Raw genomic sequence first — 22,389 nt, 5'->3', positions numbered from 1 at the left:
AAATTTTATGCCATATTTATATATTTTAATATTATTTAATTATTTATTCGTTTTAAAGCAATTAAATTATTAAAAGTAGGTACCTACTGTCCAATTAGAGTTTTTTTTTACTTTTAAATAGAGACCTTGGCTTATTTGTATTATGACATACAGGGTGTCCCAGGAGCCAACGATAAAACGAAACCAGGTGATAGACCAAGTCGTGACAGTTATGAGAAAAATATAAAAAAAAATCTTTGTCATGTATTTTTCATATTATATTGATTTTAAAAAATATCACAAAAACCGACACCCTGTGATGGTTTTTCACGTCCCTGGACTACAAATATTACTCTTTCTTCATTTTTTTTTCTGTAATGTAATCATGATTAACCCTTCTGTGAATTACAGTTTAAGATTTAAACATACCTGCATCAGTTTTCAATAAAATGTGGTGTTTTTGCCAAACATTAAATTCAAAATATTTACTACACCCAACTTTAACCGACTGTACTATAAAAAAAATGTACTACACTGTTTTTGCAAGTAACTTTAAAAGTTGGCGCATTTAATCTGGATTCCGAAATGGTACGACACTTGCTGGATTACTTCTTTGTTGAAGAGAGAAAAATCGAAATACACGATAATCGGGATGACGTTCAGCTTTTTGGTATCTTTTCCGATACATTCTAGCTGCAGCATTTGCGTTACATAACCATTCTCCATGAATGAAATGCATATTGGCAATGTGTCAAAGACCGAGTATATCGCCTGCGAGACCCCGGACTCGAGCACTGTCCTTATAAGTCCTGGGTCATCCCCTAAGTTGGAAAAGTTCAGGTACCTTGGATCCGTCATGCACGAGTCTGAAGGCATCGATCACGATCTCTATAAGACGGATAAGAGTTTGGACGGTATCCTGCGATCACAGACCACACCAGTCACCTCCCTAAACTAAACACTTAGCCCAGGCAACGCTTATCCGACTTAGGGGCTGGCCCAGGACTTATAAGAACAGTGCTCGAGTCCGGGCTCTCGCAGGCCATATACTCGGTCTTTGACACGTTGCCAATATGCATTTCATTCATGGAGAATGGTTATGTAACGCAAATGCTGCAGCTAGAATGTATCGGAAAAGATACCAAAAAGCTGAACGTCATCCCGATTATCGTGTATTTCGATTTTTCTCTCTTCAAAAAAGAAGTAATCCAGCAAGTGTCGTACCATTTCGGAATCCAGATTAAATGCGCCAACTTTTAAAGTTACTTGCAAAAACAGTGTAGTACATTTTTTTTATAGTACAGTCGATTAAAGTTGGGTGTAGTAAATATTTTGAATTTAATGTTTGGCAAAAACACCACATTTTATTGAAAACTGATGCAGGTATGTTTAAATCTTAAACTGTAATTCACAGAAGGGTTAATCATGATTACATTACAGAAAAAAAATGAAGAAAGAGTAATATTTGTAGTCCAGTGACGTGAAAAACCATCACAGGGTGTCGGTTTTTGTGATATTTTTTAAAATCAATATAATATGAAAAATACATGACAAAGATTTTTTTTTATATTTTTCTCATAACTGTCACGACTTGGTCTATCACCTGGTTTCGTTTTATCGTTGGCTCCTGGGACACCCTGTATATATAAAACACTAGCGGACGCGCGCAGCTTCGCTTGCGTATTTAGGGGTGAATTCTAATAAACCAAGAAACGTGTGTTTAATGAAATATTTTTAAGTGTCTAAAAGAGACGGTGGTTTAAGAGTCGGTGGCGATTTAAAGATTTTTCCATACAAACTTTCAACCCCTTATTTGCACCCTTAGGGGGTGAATTCTAGAGAACCATGAAACACATATTCAATTAAGTATGTTTAAGCGTCTTAATTTCAAATTATATAATAATCGGTGGCGTTTTAAAGATATTTCCATACAAACTTTCAACCCCTTATTTGCACCCTTAGGCGGAGAATTCAAGAAAACCATGAAACACGTGTTCAATTAAATACTTTTAAGAGTCTGAATATCAAATTTTATAAGAATCGGTGCCGATTTTAATTTTTTTCCATACAATTTTTCAACCCCTATTTCCCCCCTTTAGGGTCAAAATTTTTCAAAATCCCTTCTTAGTGGATGTCCAGATAACGAAAGTAAACATCTGTCCAAATTTCACGTTTCTACTATTAGCGGTTACGGCTGTGCGCGCGTCTTACCTCAGTCAGTGAGGACAAGTCCTTTTATATACATATATATAGATTAACTTTTGACATTAAAAAAATCACATTTTATTTTATATAGTAAGCAGTCTAACCATTGAAAATATTTGAAATACGTAAATATAAAGTTACAAAATGGTCTTAATGAAAAAAAAGTGCTGAATTTAGCCATACTTTTTTATCGCCAAATTAGCTAGAGCAAGAAGTCAGACGTGGAATTTTTTCTTTTTTAGTATTTAAATAATACTTTAAAAAACAAAAATAAGTTAAAATGTGGTCTACATTATTGATCGACCATCGCGGGAAAGTGCAGCAGCAGTTGCAGTAATAAAAATATATTCATGTACCTGGTCTGGTAGACGCGGCGTTGAGTTCCGCCACTTAACACGCAATCTCTTGAAAACTAGGCGGAAAATAAAGTACAGAGGGTCTTAACACTTATTTCTCTCTGCCTAACATACCATACGGTATTAAAACGTGAAGCTGTTCTTTTAAAGTTACAGGATTTCATATACACAGAAACGTTTACGCGATCCATATTATTAAAAACTTAAATTTCACTCTTCGCTGTTAATCAAACCCCGCAATCAAATATAGCTTGAACACTTTCAAATTGACGCATTAAACTCGGCAGTGTTTTTTGCTTGGCGCTATTTTATTAAGTATGAGATTATACTTTTTCCAAACTATAAATTGCCGTTTTTTGGACAGACTGACGCCGCCGGTTACTTTCTAGTTTCTATAATAATAATTAGTTCAATTTGACATAATTATGGTTTTGCACAGCGAAATTTTTGTACGCTGTCACAATTTTGTTCTGTTTTTATTTAATGGTACCAACAATAAATATTTATAATTAAAATCACTCATAAGCAAAGTTATATTATATGTACGTACGGGTTCAAAAGGGGGGCGCCCTCCAGCTCGATGGACCGACGACCTGAAGAAGGTTGCTGGCTTCGACTGGAGGCGGAAGACGGAGGATCGGGAGCTTTTGCGCACCCTGGGAGAGGCCTATGTCCAGCAGTGGACCCGAAAAGGTTGATTTGATTGATTGACGGGTTTAAAAATGAACGATAAAACAAATGTTTACGCGTCTTGTTCTATTCTTTTTTGTTTAAATTTATACATTTTCAAACAATGTCACGACAGTTTCGGTAAGCTTTTCTATTCACTGTTTAAAATCTCCCCTAAGACCTGCATTCTGATGGTCGCGGTGGATGCCTTCTAATAACTGTTAAAGTGCAATGTTATATATAGCATTCGTATTGTTCGTCACCTTGAGGTATTCATAAAATACATATGCACAAATACACACACAATGCATTTCGTATGCAAATATACATTAGCATGTATATTTGCATACGAAATGCATGTTTTAGTTAAAATCCAATCTTTTATTTAGGGCAAGTATTTTTATGCTAATCATGTCAATATAAAATGTTTATTGACTCCAGAAAGAACATTTATGAATTTTACACAAAAAATGTGTGTAATTACTACTTAGTGAATTGTATAATTTTATTCTTTTCGCATTTTCTCAGTCAACGGAGATGATGAATTGTTTTGTGTAGGGTGATTTCCCTGCGGTAAACTTTATGAATCACATTTTAAATACATACATAGTTTTAGGTTGAAATAAATTAACGTTGTACATGCTTTAAAGTTTCATTACATTACATATTTAATATAATAACAGAAAAAATACTTGTTTGAATTCACTTTCTGAATGGGTTATAATTCGAGTCTATATCTCTATAATTAGAATATAAACTTTTGATTTAGTAAAAGTTATAAGTAATTTTTAGCAGTCGCTTATAAGCTATATCTAGATAGTATTTGAAAAATAAAATATAAAACAATATGTTTTTGAGATATTAACGACATATTTAGAAGTCGTTAAATTATGTGGATTAGCGAACAAAGAGCAATTAATGTGAATTGCGGGCGATAAATTGTTTATTGATGCCTGGGAAAATCACGTGCGACGCGTCCGAAATAAAGTGATGTAACTCATATTTTGGGACTAAATTAGATTTTGAATAGTTATTTTAGCTTCATCTTTTACTCTTCTCGGGGCAGCATCAACTTCTTCATACTTCTTTTTATTTAAATAGACTTACAAACAGTTTTGATTCACTTAATGTTTTCTACTATAATTACTTTCAAAAACTACAATATGATATTATGTAAATTAAAAAAGTATTTTTTATGAATCTGTTTAAACTATGTTTTAAACATTGTTAATTAGTAATTGCTTAAATATTTGTAACCTAGTTCGACATCTGTCAAAAATATATTTTTGGAAAATAATAAATGTCTATAGGAAAATAAACTACACTCCATAGATTCACATGATCGACAGATCTCCATAGATCCTATTGCGTTGCAGGATGTGGAGCCCGGAGTAGTAGCTGGAATACACAATCCAAATTGTGGCTTAAAGAGGGTAACTTAGAAATCCAATAAAACTCACCTCTACTGTCCGAGGTCCTCTTCCTTAATACAGTATTTATAATTCAACCATTTTCCACGAAATGTAATAGAAATATTTTATATACGACAAATTAGATAATCACTAATCAGATATGTTTGTTCTGGTTAGCTCATGTATGTACTACACTCATATATTACATGTGTATTTGAATATGTCCAATATTGGCGCAAATTATCGAGATCGTTCTAGAATGTAAATATTGAAACTCCCTCACCTTAGGTCTGTAATCTAATCATAACACACACTGCTCCGTGTTGCAGTAAATTTCCAGAAATATTGTTTTCAGACTTTATTCGCAGTTTCATTTTTTTTAAATAGATACTTCTAAGTAGGAAAATTTATAATATTTCTTATGTAAGTAGCTGTATACTTTTCCCAACTATAACCAATATATTGCACTTATTGATTGATTATATTGCATTTATTTTAACTATTATACTTATTGTATTGAAAATATAAATAAGTATTGAAAATATTACGAAGCTATATTTTTTTATTATATAAAAAATATATTATTTAAATGTCTATGGTTCCACTAGGTATTTCACTGTCAGACTGCTGAGTTTATTGCTTTACTTCTTACAATCGAGGTATTATACCTCTCAGCCGCCAGTGGAGCACTATAAGTACGTAAATACGCAATGCTTCTACACTGAATAATACATTTAAGATTTGACTTCGATAAGACGATGCTTATAGTTTCACAAGAAGCTATTGCGATTGGCATAGAATATTTCAAAAGCTATGGCCTATAGAGTCTTGATTTATATTTAAATTTCTTCATTTACTTCTAAATGGTGTCGAGTGTTTACCCTCATTTTTCCCGCATGAAACACTGGTCGAGCCGTGTAATGTGTTCTCGAAGGAGCAAGTAGTGTTCGAGGTATTTGGACGTGTTTCAGAAACTTTTACTTCATTGTTACAGTGAAATGTTTACTGTGAGATTTGAATTTATATTAGTGAATCATATAATTTACTTGATTAAAACTAAAATAAACGTAAAGTAAGAAAATTTCTGAGTAATCTGTTTATTTTATTTTAATCTTGTGGATTGTTGTTATGATTTGTCCCAGTATTGTGAGAAATATATTTTCCAAGGGCATTTGTAACTAAAAAGACAATAAAGACAATAGCAAACGCAAAATAAAATATTTAGTAGAAGATCGTTCTAAACACTAGGTAGGTAGGTACCTCAATTCAAATAAATAAAACAAATAAAACAATTATGCTGGTAAAAATGTTTCAATTTTATTTTATTATATTTTATGGTCGCTCCCCTCTCGTCATAAAGAAGGCTTTCTTTAATATTTTGAAAAAAAAAATTTTCCTTCGCTCATTGTATGGTTATATCTCTGACAATATGATACTATGTTTTTACTATACAATATGGGTAATTATAGATAATTCACTCTTTCTTTTTCCGCATAGAAAGATAGACACAGGGAACCTAGTAAGTGTTAATATACTCCGTTCTCCACGTTTCGCCCATTTTTTTGAGACATTTCATGTTGAGTAACGGAACTCAACGCAGCGCTATGTCTAACAGAGCGGGAAGATGTAAATAATTTAAACCTGATCATTCCCCTAAGTGAGAATTGAATCCGTTTGAGACTCACGATGTGTCACTGCATCACGAAAGACCTTATAGATACCAATAAACAGTTTCTCTATAATAGACAGTGGTGACATCTCTAAATAGTGCAGAGATTTAATGCGCCATCACAATAAGACATACATTTAATTGCATATAATAACATTTACGATCGTTCTCGTTAGATGTCGGATGCCAGCCAACTTTGTTTTGGAGTGCATTTAGTGATTCGTTAAAGCTTTTATGTTTTAATATGGCTGACTGTACTTAAATTAATAATATTCAATTATTTAAAATATATAAATAGTCGAATAGGTAATACGTCTATAGGGCGACAGATAATGGATAACGGATAAAGGGTTGATGACGGATAATTGCTTGAGAAAAGAAAACAAAGAAGAAAACACGGAGAAGCGAGCAAGGATTGGTACAGCGAAGCGGCCCTTTCCCTTAGTTATCAACATAATATATGTGTGTGCTATAAACGCGACTGGGTTTGGATTTGACACTTGCTTGAGAAAATTGAATATTTATTTAAATTTATATTTCCATTTCTTCGCTCTGGTGTAGAGAAAAGCGTGGCGTTCAGTTCCGCCACTCAACACGCAATGACTCCAGAAGTCGGCAGAAAGTGAGGAACGGAGTAGCTAGCTCCCTCCCCAAATGTTTTATGGAAAAAAGAAGTAAACTTTGTCGTATTCAAAATTGTAAAAGGAATTTTACTAAAGTAAAATCGGTATCGTCGTAAAGAATGGTTCGGACAGACCTAAATGAAATACCTATAATAAAACATATGCTATGTAAAACATTACACTATTTATTTATAAAGACAATAGGTTCTTTAGGGAATTCTACAGCACTTTGTTAACTAGCTGCATTTAATCTTATATAGACTAAAGGTACATAATATCTTGATCTTTCACGTGGTGATCAAAATTTAATAAATATTTAAGGAGGCTCCCACAATACATACTCAATTTTTTTGGCGTTTCTATAAATAATGGTACGGAACACTTCGTGCGCGGTTCGGTTTTTATTATTCGTTAAGTGAAGTAGTGATAAAAGGATCTTTTACAACTGCGAAGGATGATATCTTGTTGGGTATTCCCAAATATTACTTATTTGTATCTATCACATTTTTTCATATTTATCTATCTATGTGTTCGAGGAACCCATAACATCCTGTTATTTTTGTGAGGCCTCACAGCAACGCAATTCAGGACGATATCGTTCTTCTCTCTTATATTATGGATTAAATATGTTAAATCTATACTTAATATAATAAAGCGGAAGAGTTTGTTTGTTTGTTTGTTTGTTTGTTTGAACGCTAAGATCTCTGGATCTACTGGTCCAATTTACATTGTTTTTGTTTTGTATGAAAGCTGCATTCTTCAGAAGTGCTATAGGCTATATAACATTACATTATACATATAAACTAATATATTTTAAAATGCTTTCTAATTTGACATGCAATTTATTCTGCCATGTTAATAACAACCGTCGCGTCGCTACGCAACCGTTACCGCGACATTTTGAAATTATAGTTTACTGTATAACATTCTAATAAATAATTAAGGAGATGTCACTGATTTGAAATGACCTAGCCCTCGGGCGCCATAGTATGAGTATGACTGATGCGAAAATATTCTTATAGTTCAAGCAGGCGTAGCCGCGTCCGGGTCCACTAGTAGAAATATAAATATATTCCCAAATTGAATTTGAATCCACTACATTAATTACATGTTACGTCGTGATTGCGCCACGATAGCGAAATCATAGCAATTTGCTTATAAATGCATTATTTTCTTTGTTTCTGTGCATAATTACACAATTCTGGGCAACTCCTTGCTTGATTACTCATCAAGCTATAGTGATAAGTCATGCAAAGTTGCTCTTTTCATTAACTTGATATTTTATATGAAATATGTTTTACTTTTGTGAAATAGTTGCTATCCTGCAAATTAGAAACTAAAGAAACCTTAGAAACTTCCCTGGTAGGGAACTAGGGTAGGTAAAGGGAACCTAATATTAAGATATTTCGTTCCTCACTCTCCATTAAATTTTCTGAACACAAAAAAATTAGGTCATTATGACTAGTTAAATTATTTTGAAAACTGCTAGATATAGAATTTGTTAAGACTTCTTCACCATACAGTTAAATTTAGTTCAACTAATTGGGCCAAGATAACGTTATCAGTGGCGGTTAAGCATGTGATTATAAGAACAATTGCTTAAAAAACATATATTTAACAAAATTTATGGTGCGAATAGACATCAAGATATGCCTTTTTTTATTACACAATAGAATTCTAAAAAAACATATTTACTCTGTTATTTTTAACATAATCTTTAATTAATGATTTTGAATGTAAAAACAATACTTAAATATACACAAACACTCTTGGAGTATTTTTTTTATTCATATAATTAAAAATAAACAAAGTATAATAAAGTTTAAATTTAACTAATCGCCGAGACTGCAGTATGATAACCTCGTTATCAGTTGCGGTGGCACTTAACACTTCATTGCTTGCGTTTTACTCGAGCCAGTATCTAAGAAACTATATTATACTTATATTATAGTGTTCATTTATATTTACATATATTTTTATTTTATATTATATTTAATTTTTATTATAATTTTTTTTATTATATTAAAAAATATATATTAAATATTGTAGAATAATTTATTTCTTTTTGAAAAATATTTGTTTATTTTTTTTATGTTTATTACAAGACTTTTCTTTAGAAATTCGTATTACTGTTGTAATTGTTTCGTGGATAAATCTGCATGACGAAGAGTACTTTGGCTTCTCTCCAAATCTTGTTCTGCTGTATCCAAAGCTATTTTTACCTATGCACATGGTACTTAAATTAAATTTTCGGTAATTGGTAAAAAATAAACGTAGTTACTTTTCTATCTTATTAAGGTATCTCTAAGTATATTTTATAATTATATTTAAAACAATACGCTATTCAATATTAAGTACAAATTCTTATAGAATTAGTTATTTTTGTCTTATTTTCCTCTTCATTGATTTTAATTCATATTTTTTAGATTACATAAATTAGAAATATGAATGAAACAATGTGTTTATAAAAAAGACCAGATAGTTTCAAGTGTTTTGTATGGCTAGTGGCGCGTTACTGCGGCGGCCCAAGCGACCGGTGCAGAGATCGCACGGTCAGATAAACATTGAATGTGTTATAGCGTCGGGGCGCGCTATCGTATTTTCCGGAGGCTGTCGAAGCTCGCGGCGGCAGTGCCGCAGGCGCGCGCGCACCGAAAGCATGTGCCCCGCGCCTCCGCGATGTACATAGAACCGGCCGCGTTCCGCGCACAGAGCGCAGAGTCCCTCGCGCCCACTGAACCCGCTATCTGGACGCAGTGCTTACCCTCCCCATTGTTCGCAGGCAAGAAAGCCCCGCTCAAGACCTTCGAGGAGCTCCAACCTCTCCTCCAGCAGGGCCGCAAGCGCGAGCTCAAGCTCTTCATCAGGGAGAACTCGTGGCCCATCAACAGCTCCATCCGCGCCGCCCTCTGGCCCGCCCTGTGCCGACAGCACCAACATGGCAAGTCTATGCTCGACGGATTCTACTGGGACATGGTTACACAGGTCAGTGATCTCTCATTATGCAATATTCGTCGTCACAAGGTTGCCCACTCTCACCGTCTAATATACAATTCTTCTAACCAATAACGCTTATCTCGCAAAACCGCGTACTTAATCTGCTGAAGGTCACGTGAGTTTAGTTCGCTCGGCGCCGCCCAAATGTTTGTGATATTTCGCGCACTCTGATAACGACTCGCGAAGGTCGTTTTCTCATTCAGGTAGGTCTACGCTGATAAGCAATTAGGCATAACAATCTCTATACTATAGTAAATGCTTGCGAAATTCTAAATAACTAGGTACATCTAGACTATTCTCAATTGACAATATAGTGTAAATTATTTTACTTGTCGGGACAAATAATGGAGTTTCTGTTTAAGTTGCGTGCATGAAGTCCTTGGCCAGCGTGTCTACGTGACTGAAAATTTAAAAAGAAATTACGTCTCACGTACCTATCGTACGAAATATACCTCTACACACTAAAATAAAGAAAGGGTTTTGCTTTGTTTTAAATTCAAAAGATAGATTTTGATTTGTTTTTTATATCCTTTATCGATGAAATAAAAAAAGGATGTTTCTTTGTATAGGGAAATTAGAAAGTAGGCAATATTTTCGGTTGAATTTAATTTTAGGGGATTAATTACAAATAATGTGTTACATTAACAATTAATACACAAATAAAAACATTTTATTAAAAAAATTAAACCGGCTTGCCTTATAAAACTTGAAAATATCTCCACGCGATCGGAACACATTTGGGCGGTCGCTCGAGTCCTTGCGTTCGACATCAACGTGCGCGCGTCCACCGCACCGGGGCGTCTCTCGCATCACAATTAGTTACGACCAACAATGGCCCGCCGATTATACACCTGTTAATGAAAATTACTTACTTTTGGTGTTATTGTTTTTCTATGTTGCCACATTTTCTATATAAAACCATATATAATATTCTCGTAAAGTCGCTTAGAAATACTTAAACTTCTTAATTGTCGTTAATGTTGTTCATTAGTTTATCTTCTTCGGTATATTGTTATGTTATTTGTATTCGAAATCCAGTCTAGTAATAATTTTAAAGTTCATCAATGAATTATTAATAATTAATTTAACTGCCCATTTGTAAATGATTTTTTGTTGTTTATATTATTTAATTTTTTTAGGTAGATTATAAATCCTCAATGTATTTAATATAATTGTTTACAAAGTAAATGAAAAATATAGTTATCCTCTAAGAAACCGTGCAAATATTCACAAAAAGCTTCTATCGTAATATAAATAAATATATTATAACGTCTTCATACAATGTATCGATCGATACGTGCATCTTCTTCAGCAAAAAGCAAATAAACATTGTAGGAATATGTTCTGGTGGGTTGAACGCGAACGTTCTTGTTATTATTTCGGCGCACGCGGTTGGCACGGCGTCAACCGACCCGGTTCACCTTCAGGTTTGCGTGCGAACATCCATACTGTGCTGAACAGGTGGTCTGGGTACCTTATACCATATATGCAGGAGACTTTGTTTTTTATGTTTTATCGTTTCTTTCTTTTATTTAGTGATATAAAGCTGGAATTTATTGACGCAACACTCTGTTTTCTATTTCTTGCCTTTTTAAAGGCATCGTTTGTTAGATTTATGGCGGAAATTAACCTATCATTTTATCTGTTTGGAAAAGGCACTGTTAATTTAAAAACGTATATGATCCCCTAAGTGAGATTTGAATCCACAATCGTCACGCTCAATATGACCAACACACTTCAATGTTGTCAATATATTCGTATACGGTCAGTGTCGTTTCTGTTTCATATTTTCTTTGTTGCCGTGTCGAATAAATTGTAATCATTTCTATCGGAAACATACAAATAGGTGCGTCACATTTCAAGTAATTTAATGGTTTTTAAATAGTATTATTTGTCATATATACCTAGCTCCGCTCACACGTTATCTAGGTTAAGGTTACGACAATATTATATTTTGATAACACTTTATTAATATTCTTAAATCATTGAGTAAAATTTTCGCTATGGAAAGTTTTCATATAACATTTAATGCTAGGGTGGAAATATTATAAGTATATATATGAAGCTGGCAGTGTGTTCGTTGTTGAGCCGGTTCACCTTCGTCGTGCACCACATGTACGTACAATTTACAGTTGCACGAGCTTGACCATAAAACAATATGCATGTATTCCAGATTTCGTCTGTAATAGAAACGATGTATTAAATTGAATGTAGTATTATTATAGGCTGTCTCAGCATCTGATTGTACACACGACGGTTGTGGATTCCAATCTCACTCGAGGGAATAAATTATTTTCATTTTTTTGCTCTCGTAACAGGACAAAGCGTAGCGTTGAGTTTCTCAACTCGACAGTCTCCAAATTTGGGCAGAAAGTGGGGGACGGAGTATTTCAATATTAGTTTTGGAAAAAGCGTGAACTGTTTTTTAGTAGATATCAAAAGATGTAGATATATAGAAGATAAATAGGTAAAATCTCTCATATTTTTTTTTTTGTGAGCAAAATTTTTTCGTTCTGCCTTGATATAAAAATATATAAATATGTCTGACTACATTATTCTTTGTTATATATGAATTATATTTCATTTAACAATTTGTAACATAAAATAAATCTGAAAACACCTGTTCAGTACTGATTCATAAACATTATAAATACAATTCTTGTAGGTAATATATATGCTATACATATATGTTTCTAATTTTAATATCAATACGACAAAATGAATGAATCAGAACGGAAAATTTTGTTTTCCTCAACGGAAGTAACCAGTGAAAATCACATTTGTGACATATCTTCTCAGTGCCATAAACAAACGTCGAGGATGAGTCAGTTTTCAGGATTCCAGCCACGTGGCGTTCGCGAGGCAAGCATGATGCTCGCCAAAATTCCGGTTATCTTAGAAGGAATGCCACTCTTAAAATATACACTACCATTTGTAGAAATCGATGACATCATATTTTGTTTATCTTTCACTTCCCGGTCTTGTTAATGCAATTTGGCGAACATCCGGATTTTTGTAAAGGTTATACGTATTTGTCACCTGCTTGTATAAAGCTTCACGTTATATACCATTTGTAGAAAGGTGGGTAGACAGAATTCAATGTTAAAGCTCCTTTTTTTCTGCCAAAATTAACATTGACTGTAGAATGGCGAAACTCAAAGACGATCTTTGTATTCTTATTAAGACGAGGAAATGCAAATAATTCATCCTCCCGAGTCGAACCTACAAAGGTTCATAGGTAATAATTTAACTTTAATTTAGAAGAACTGAGATAAAAAGATCTTAAAATGTTCTACAATACGAGTTTTTTTAGCTTCACGACATATCCTCGCACATGGCTATATACATTAGTTACCCTGCTGGGTGGGCAGAGAGAACATGGAAACCCAGTGCTTAGACAATCCGTTCCCATTAAGATACTTTCGTTTACTACTTTCCGCCAACTATCGAGACATTGCTAAGTGGCGGAACTCAACGCCGCGCGTAGCCTCATTACCAGAGCAAGGAAATGAAAATATTTCGCGTCGCGTTTACTATCGCATGCTTGTATCACTGCCCCCCGACGCGACGGCCTCAAATACATACCTACATATATTTTAATTATTATGCGAGTTTATGCAGAGCCTATTATAATAAACCGTTTGTCTTTATGTCGAACATTTTATACCATTAGCCTTGCGCTAATTGCAAAATAGACAACAAAGAAAATAGCAATTTTCCATATGGTCGATATGTCCGTTGTTTTGAAATATATGTCGGATTGGAATCACTTGTCAGTGGTGCACCCATCTGGTGTGGTGCCAACGACTTACGCGCCTTGACCTAGAGGTATGCCGAACTCTCGTTTAATAATTATGATGGATTTACATTATATAATGAATGGAAATTATGTACTTGTATTTAGATTGAATATATATTTCTTAAAGAATAAATGGTACGCTTTGTTTCTTTTCTTTTTGAAGACTTACGGTTAATAAGCAGGTGTTTTATAAATATTACTTTTCATAAATTTTATTAATAGATGTATAAATTAATTCAATTGTAAAATTATAATACATAAATATTTTTAATATAAATTTAGAACTTTAAAAACATAAACTTGTTAGATAATGAGGTATCTCTACTCTACTAATTTTACTATGTCTTTCTTATTTAATTTATATTACATAATTAATACGTTGTATATTAATCTATATTGTTATATTACCACATGGATCGTGCTTATTTCGCAATATGAATATATTATTGAAGATGTATTATTTACTTTACATGCTGCATACAACCTTTCAACGTTCGCCCACGCTTTTTGTGTTAATGTTGTGTTTCTAGAATTTTCTATCATATTTAGATGAAACACTATATTTATTAAATATAATCTGTTTTTTATAACTTTATGCTGTTTCCCGCATTAAGTAGGATAGGCAGAGGGAACCCGCCCAATTTCCTAGACACTACGGATTTGTGGCGAAACTTAAGGCCGTCCTTTGGCATGTTATCAGATCGAGAACATGAAATAACTCATTTCCTCGAGTAGAAATCGAACGCATAACCGTCGCGCTTACAGTTAGACACCATGCCCTAATAACAAGACGGCCTCAAAAAGGATTTATACAATCCCGAAATTGGTACGAAACACTCAGTATGCGAATCTCTCAGCATATGAGCAGGATTTTTTTCTTGAAACGACAACTTTGTTAATCTCCAAGATTAGTCTATATGTGTATTCTATAGACGACTTCACTAAGGAGTTTGTAGTCTTCCCCTCTGTAATGCCATTACGCGAAATCCGATTATACGTACAGTTGAGACAATTTACGTGATCGAAGTAAGATAGAGAAGATAGAGTAAAAAGGCAGGTTTTTTACTCTGGATATTTTTGTTGAGTTCCGCCGCTCAACACCCACGCATGTTTCGGAAAAGTAGGGAAGTACGTAGGATACAATGTAACCTTTACGAAATATTATTTAAAAAAAAAGGCACTTCCCGACGTCATCTAAGAAGTTATATCCATCTACTTTAAAATATATTTCCAATAGGTATATTTTGTAAACTTATGAACCACATGTATAAATACGTCGAAAATACAGTAGTTTACATATACAGGCCACAGGTGGCGTGTGTTTGAAATAACTTTATAATGCGTTAAATTGTTTATATATAGAAATGCATTTATTTTATCATTTTCGCGAGTGGCATTCAAGGGCACCACTTCATATATTCGATGAATGGAATTTTATCGCGTTTCTTGAGTTGGTTGATCACTGTAATATTGCTATTATAACTTATTGGCTTAAAGCAATATTGGCAGTTGCGGCAATTAAACCTTCGTCATCTATCAACGCATTTTTATATGAACCTTGTATGACGCAGTCAGTGATATGCCGAGTAGGTACAATAGTCATGACCTATAACAATAACGTAATTGCGTCTCAACTAAATGGACAGTTTTGTCTTTTAATGTGTGTTTGTTGATGTGTTACATCTTAACGCGTGACGTGCCTTCGTTTATATAGAAATAAACGACAAATTGATTCGACCATTATCGCCAAACTTTGATGTTATATAAAATTCACGACAGCCGTATTATTGACTAACATAGGATTGCGCGCGAGCAGTGGCCACGAGCCAACTCCAAAAATAGATGTACACTTTGCTTTTCTCACCTACAGTGTGGTCACGTGCGCGGGCGGGATTACTTTTATTTTACATTCTGTATTGCAATTTGCGAACTCAATTTCGTACAGTTTTACAGATGATTCAACGCGTCGTGGACTGATTTGTTAATATTTTAACTTAAATCTTGTTTATTCTCTCTATATATATGTACTTTACAATGCAAACAAGAAAATATTATTAAGTAATATACGCTCCAGTAATTTTGTCCTTGACGGAACAGCTGATCGCGATTAGTAGGTACCTTGGCTTTGAAATGACGATGTGACTAAGCGTTAAATCGATGACAGGAAGTCGATAGAGGAGCAAGCAGGCATTTCCTGCACTCGCGAGGTTTCACATACAACTTACTCAATAACCTTGAATGTACTGCAATTGCAAAGCTTCTGTTGTGCCAAATATCTTACTAGTGCACGACAACGATGTTTTTTTTATATACAACTTAAGAATATCCATAATTATCAGCTTTAAATATATTTTCATATTTATCGGCTACTTAAATTAGGCTTATAACTACAGATAATTTTCTACATATTTGATTCCTAAGACAGTCCAGGCTTAACGTACCTGTTAATTATATTTAAAGGTTTGGTCTTGCATATGCATCGGTTTATATGAGAAATGTCTGAACTAAACCAGGCAGCATACTATAATTCATACAAAGCAATAAACAATGTACAGGATGGTTATAAAACGAGATACCTACCTACCTACCTATGGGTAGTTAATCAGTCTGATTTGCATTACAAAGGATCTTTTATCGCAGCAACTATTGCACATCTCTAGAAGATAATAAAGCAGTTTGCAATTACATTAAACGTAATTATTGTTTCTTTATGTTTAAATTATCATGTTGATTAGGTCGTGTCTATTAGCTTGTGCGGTTTTCCCTAGAGTTTTTGGCGAATATAGAAAATCTATTCCAGATTTGTGATTTTAAATAAAATCGTTTTTATTTTGCCCAGTTGAACTACACAATTATTTATTTACTAATCTGAATTACTTAAGTGTTCTACTACATGAACATTTTAAATACAATATTCGTACATTGAAATCGTAGGTAGGTATGGGTATGGTAGACAGTTAGACAAACAAAAGTTTGTCAAAATACATTTGTGTAAACGGCTTTTCAATAGGTTGAGCCATTTACGAGGTTAGCCTGCTCAAACGCACAGACAAACAGACGTAATTTTATTATTTGTACATATAGATTTTATATCCAACAGTAATGTTGTTAATTTCACTATTTAATGCGATTAATTTCAGAACACAATCACTGTAAATGGCGAAACGTGTACTACTGCACGATCTAATAAAATTTACGCAATGACATTCTGGCCAATTGAACTTCGTAGTTCGTTGGCCCTACGGTCCGGTCTGATCGAGTGGTTTTAATATATAATATTAATAAATACTTATTTAACAATTTATTAAGTAAATAATCTGCTATAATAAGCCCAAATATGTTTTCATTGCAATTAAGTTTACCAATATTTTTCGTTTTCATGTTTTATAAAAGTGTGTTTTTTAAAGCCGGGAGTTGCGTTTCGCACTTCAAAAAAAGGGTACACCGTGAACCTGAAAATCTATTTGTTAGTATTTTTTAATAACAAAATTGTTATATATATGTATTTGATCTTCCTTTTGACTTTAAAGCTATAGCTTGATTGTCCCTAAATTTTTCTCAATATTATGTAGATTCTGAAATATCTAGTAGATGCACTCCCCAACTACCGACCGTACGAAGCGTTGTTTAACTCATTTAATAATTATGATACCGTTAAGATATGACCGCGTGCACGTTACTGAAACGTGCTACATAATTGCTAATTATATATTTTTTTAACTACTTCTTTATTTATTTATCTAAAGTATAAAAATAATGATATTTTCTTAGTTTGTGAATCTTTTGAATTTCTTGAGTTTTTTTGTGTGAAATAGGTAAATGTTATTTGTATGTACGTACATATACATAATATGTGTACCAACCAATTAAAAAAATAGTAATTAAGTACGATGATCTGCCTTCTAAACACGTGTGCTAAATTTTATGTGTATTTTCTTTTTGTTGATTTATTCACAAATTTCTCGGAAACTAAAAGTCAATTAGAGTGAAGTAGATTTGAAGTCTGTTTAATGTTTTTCAACTACTTATACTTTACTATATGTTAAGTACTGCCTTAAAAATCCAATTATACAGAAACGTACTGTTATGTTTCAAAGGCATACCTTCACAAACTTCAATATCTGCAAATTTATTGCACATTTACGACTTATTTATTTAGTTTTTATCGACACACAAGATAATAGGTGCTACAATTACGTGTGACGTTTTACTTTTAAGTTAATTTACAACACAACATTAATTTCTTCGCTTCTGTATATATTATATATGTTATTGTAAATATTATATTATAAACATTTATTTGTTTATACAAATGTAGGGGTCGATAAGTAATAAAATAACAGTGTGTATGATGTCATGTTGTAAACGTTACTTGCGTCTGTAATAATACAATTTTTTCTGAATGAAAAATATTATAAATACACATAGGTGCATTGTTTTTAGTATGCACAGTTGATTTTTTTAGTAGTTTTACTATTTTTTTTTCTTTAAGCTGTAGGTATCGCATATAGTAAAGTAAACTGAATGAAACTTAATGTTGAGACACTGCGTTCTCTACTTTCCGCTCCATTATCGTCACAATTCGCACTGGGTGGCGAAACTCTATCTTCTTACCAAAATGAATAAATGACTTCAAAAACGAGGAGACGGATGTGTCTATGCGGCAACGTCTTATTATATAATTGTAAGTTTTGTAAGGTACTTTAATATACTAATTGTAACTGTTATTCTCAGAGGTACGTCAGTTTTGTATTCCTGTAAGCAGAGGAATACGTATAATGTTGAAATTGGATTGAATTACAAAATGTATTTTAAATTACTTATCTGTTTAAAATATTTTCATTTAAATTGTAACATTTGTTATGAGATATGTCTTGTTGTTCACTTGTAACTGCAGTTGAAAAAGGCGCAATTAGAATCTATCGACTTGCAATGTCATTTATTGTTTTGGCACAACCGCCATTGTACGATGACTTACATATTCATTTTTCATTTCAATTTGATTTTCTTATAATTCAACACGTGTCCTATTCTTACTACTTATACTAATATGTCCTATAAAAATATTGATAACCGGCTCCTTTTTAAGCCAAATAAGCTATTCGTACAAAATTGGTCATCTTAATGCAATTAACATTATTTAGTTTTTTTAGATCTTTTAGGCAAAATATATACATTAGACAAGTACATGAATGGTATTTTTACAAACAATGGCACCACGTCGCGGAAGTCGTCAATGATAAGATGCTTCATATTCAATTTATTTAAAGCAATGCGCCGTTGTGCAACGATCCCTGGGCCGGCGCTCGTGTCCGCGTTCGAGTACAGCGTGCGTTACGTAACGATCTATCATCCCATACACCTATACCCTTTTATTAGGTCGGGCTGTTCTAGCGACTGCTTGCCAAAATAATACTAGTTTTGTAGGTCATTTTTATATTGACGAATCTTCCGGGGTTGGGGTTTCCGTAGTTTAAAAAATGTATAATACTTAAAATACGCGATCTGATGTACCTATCATTCAAAATGTACAGTAATCGCGAAAATCAAGGATTACGGTCATATGACCTCTCTGTTTAGAGACGACCATATGAGTATATAAAGGACTGTATATACTTACAAGGACGAACCCCAAATGCGAATAAAACTCACAATTTTTTGTAATAATCATAGGAGATTACAAAAAAATTTCCGTTCCGTCCGTTTATTCCGTTCAGTAGTTTTTGAATCTAAATTAAAATGGACGACTTCCACTGTTTGATATATAAAAATTACTGATCCAAGGCTCATTAAGTTTGGCAGTCCATTTCGTTGTAGTAAAAAATGAGTATTCACATAGAATTCTGAACTTAAAAACAAGAACAATGGGATGAATAGATATTAAAAAATATAATTGTTTTCGCGATATCATTAAGATACAAACAAAAACGTGTCGTGATTGCAAAACGTGATCTGAAGGGAAAAAACATAATAATTTATCGTAAAGTAAGTTCTGGATGTGTGAAAACCTATTAACAATATAAATGATCAATTGTTAAATCCTTTCATAAATCCTAATATATGTTTCAATTGATTGACCAGTTAGTTTATTGGAGTTATTATAGATTAACTTTACTGTGATGATGTTCCAAGAGTATCGCTATGCTCAAATATTTGATAAAATATTTCACTCTAAATTATTTGTTCATATACACAAACAAATTGTAGTAGATCGAAGTGGTATTATGTGAAGTAGAGTAGACAGAGGGAAACTAATGCCAAAACATTCCGTTTTCTATTTTCCGTCTAATTTAATGCAACATTGTCGCTTGTTTAAATTACCTCCAGCAGTAGAGTAGGCAGAGAGAGTAACAAGGGAACCTAGTAAAATTAATTCGTCCCATTAGCATTTCCGTTACCCAAGCTACCTAGAGATTTATCATAAATTTCATTTTCTACACACGCGTGAACAAGATGCACAAACTGTTCACATTCTGTTATAGTGCATTCAATAATTGCAGATAACCCCGGGCGCTGGGTGATATGTTACTTAATCACTATCAATCAAACATGTGCGGTAAACAAGCGCGGCTCCCCGAGGTTATCGGGTCAGGACTGTTTACAGCGCCTGCTGCTGCCCGCTGCTGATACGGAAATTGTCCTTTCTCATTATATTACGTATTATTTTAGTAGACATGTTCCTATGTATATTTGTACGTGCTTTTATATCATTTGTTCTATCGAATTGGAACAGTGGAATTTTCTTAGTTATTCTTGGTGGAGAGTGGTATCGAAATATTCCACTGAATGATTATAGTTTTATAATGTTGGAAAGTTATTTTGTGTAATCCTTTAGGCATTTAGGAGCATACCGCTTATTGCACATTGTGGCTCGGATTTGAACAGTATCCAAAAAAAGACAATTTCTTATCCTGGTATGATTTTTTATCTATATATATAAAATCGAAGGTCACTCACTCATCACGAAATCTCAGAAACTACAAGTGCTAGGAATCTCAAATTTTGCATATGACTTACATACTTATAGGACGTAGGTGCTCGCTAAGACGGGAATTTACAATATTCGATTTCTAAGGGGTTGTTTTTGGGGTCGAAAGTTTGTATGAAACTTCGTTACTACAAATACTAAGAGTCTCAAATTTTACTTAGACGTCACTAGGACGTAGCAACGGAGACAGAAATTAATAATAACATAGTTCACGCGGGTGAAACCGCGAGCGGGCCGCTAGTTTCGTATAAATACAGCATTGTTTGTAGATCAAAGTGAGTTTTTAAAATAATGGAAATATTATCATCAGTTTTAAATAGAGAAAAGTTTGAGTTTTCACGTACATATTATATTATTTTAATAGTATCAATTGTATATTAATTATCCAATTTATTTAGTTATTTTATTTTTTAAAATGTGAACACAAGACGCACGCGCAGCTCAGCCTGAGCTAACTCTTTATGTTTATGTAAATCACGTCGGGACCTTGTTTTTTGCTACAGTAACTCGTTCTACTGCTTATTCAACTGTCACTCACGAGTTTTCGCGTAGAGCCTATGCTGCTTGGCTTTGAAGTTATTTATATGTTCTTGTGACGCTCTATAGGCTAGAAGAAAAATGTAAAATAACTAGGCTATTTTAGATTTTTTTTCTTTTGTTTTTTAGTTATTAGTTTTATCTAGACCTAACTATTAAACGATGTATGTAAGAAAAGCTTCAACGCTACTTTGAGCCATTTGACATTCGATTTTTTTTTAAATTGCACATCTTCTAAGGTCCGATGACAATACAACATTTTTATATGTAGTATTAAATTTAAAAACAATAAAAAAAAACTAAATTTAAACTCAATGTCCAATAATATAAGCGTTTTCGCAATCGATATCCGACCGCGAAAGATTTACAACTCGTATGTACATAGCTCTGTGGTAAAACACAAAGTTATTTCCAACGGAATCCGCCTTGTGGATTTGCTCTGCCAAAAATAGTATCATCGATCTTATCCGTGAGGGAATAGCGTCGGCAATGTATTTATTTAATCTGTGGTTAAAAGCAAAAATCCATTATTTTTTTGTTGCCATATAGATGATTTTTGTTTTATCTTGTTATAATTAATAATGTTTCAATTTCTGTAATTTTAACAGAACATAATAAATAAATGAATAAATCTTTATTTCCAGAATATAAGACTTATAAATTACTTAATTTGGCTTCATTTTCAACTATTTTTTTTTCACCTACTTTCGAAGTTTGTTCAATTCGTGAATGTTAACTCAAATGAATACACTACTACTTTCGATCCGTTCGATTGATTCGAACGGTTAATCTATTAATACTTGCCGATTTCTTAACAAGGCTTCCCTACTTCAAAATAAAAGGCATATCAAATTCGCATTTCGGTCGGTCCATTTTATTCAATTAACCGTTGATTGGCAGTGTCAAGAGGTCGCGTCGAGGTTGTGTCCGCACTAATTAGAGCCTAAGCTTCGCCCACGTGCTCGTTGTCTACGACTCTATAATCTACGTCTGTTTACGTTGTTTGTGTCAGCATGCGAAACAACGTTTAAGCGAATTGCGTGTGAGCTAGTTATTATTTATTTATATTATTACTTTCGATACCTACTGTATATTTAAAAAGGCCTGAATCTCATCATATTTGGTTAGAAAGTGGGGATCAGGAATATCTAAATG

General features: G+C 33.3%; 1 protein-coding gene across 18 annotated transcripts in view; it reads left to right on the top strand.

Annotated features, from left to right (window-relative positions):
* Positions 1–22,389, top strand: part of sky (GTPase-activating protein skywalker) — a 72,435-nt gene that overhangs the window by 6,522 nt on the left and 43,524 nt on the right. For 13 of the 18 annotated variants that reach the window (XM_085191033.1, XM_085191104.1, XM_085191058.1 and 10 more), the window contains exon 1: positions 9,467–9,898. In XM_085191033.1, the coding sequence (XP_085047159.1) occupies positions 9,482–9,898 (417 nt within the window). In that variant the 5' untranslated portion in view covers positions 9,467–9,481. Of the gene's footprint in view, positions 1–9,466; positions 9,899–22,389 lie in introns of those variants that run through there. The other 5 variants (XM_085191077.1, XM_085191094.1, XM_085191110.1 and 2 more) reach the window with 1 other exon arrangement.

This window comes from Heliconius melpomene, chromosome 1 (genome assembly GCF_056956725.1).
Source record: "Heliconius melpomene rosina isolate 202511_hmr_F chromosome 1, ASM5695672v1, whole genome shotgun sequence".
Lineage (NCBI taxonomy): Eukaryota > Metazoa > Arthropoda > Insecta > Lepidoptera > Nymphalidae > Heliconius > Heliconius melpomene.
This window is presented reverse-complemented; position numbering and strand designations above follow the sequence as displayed.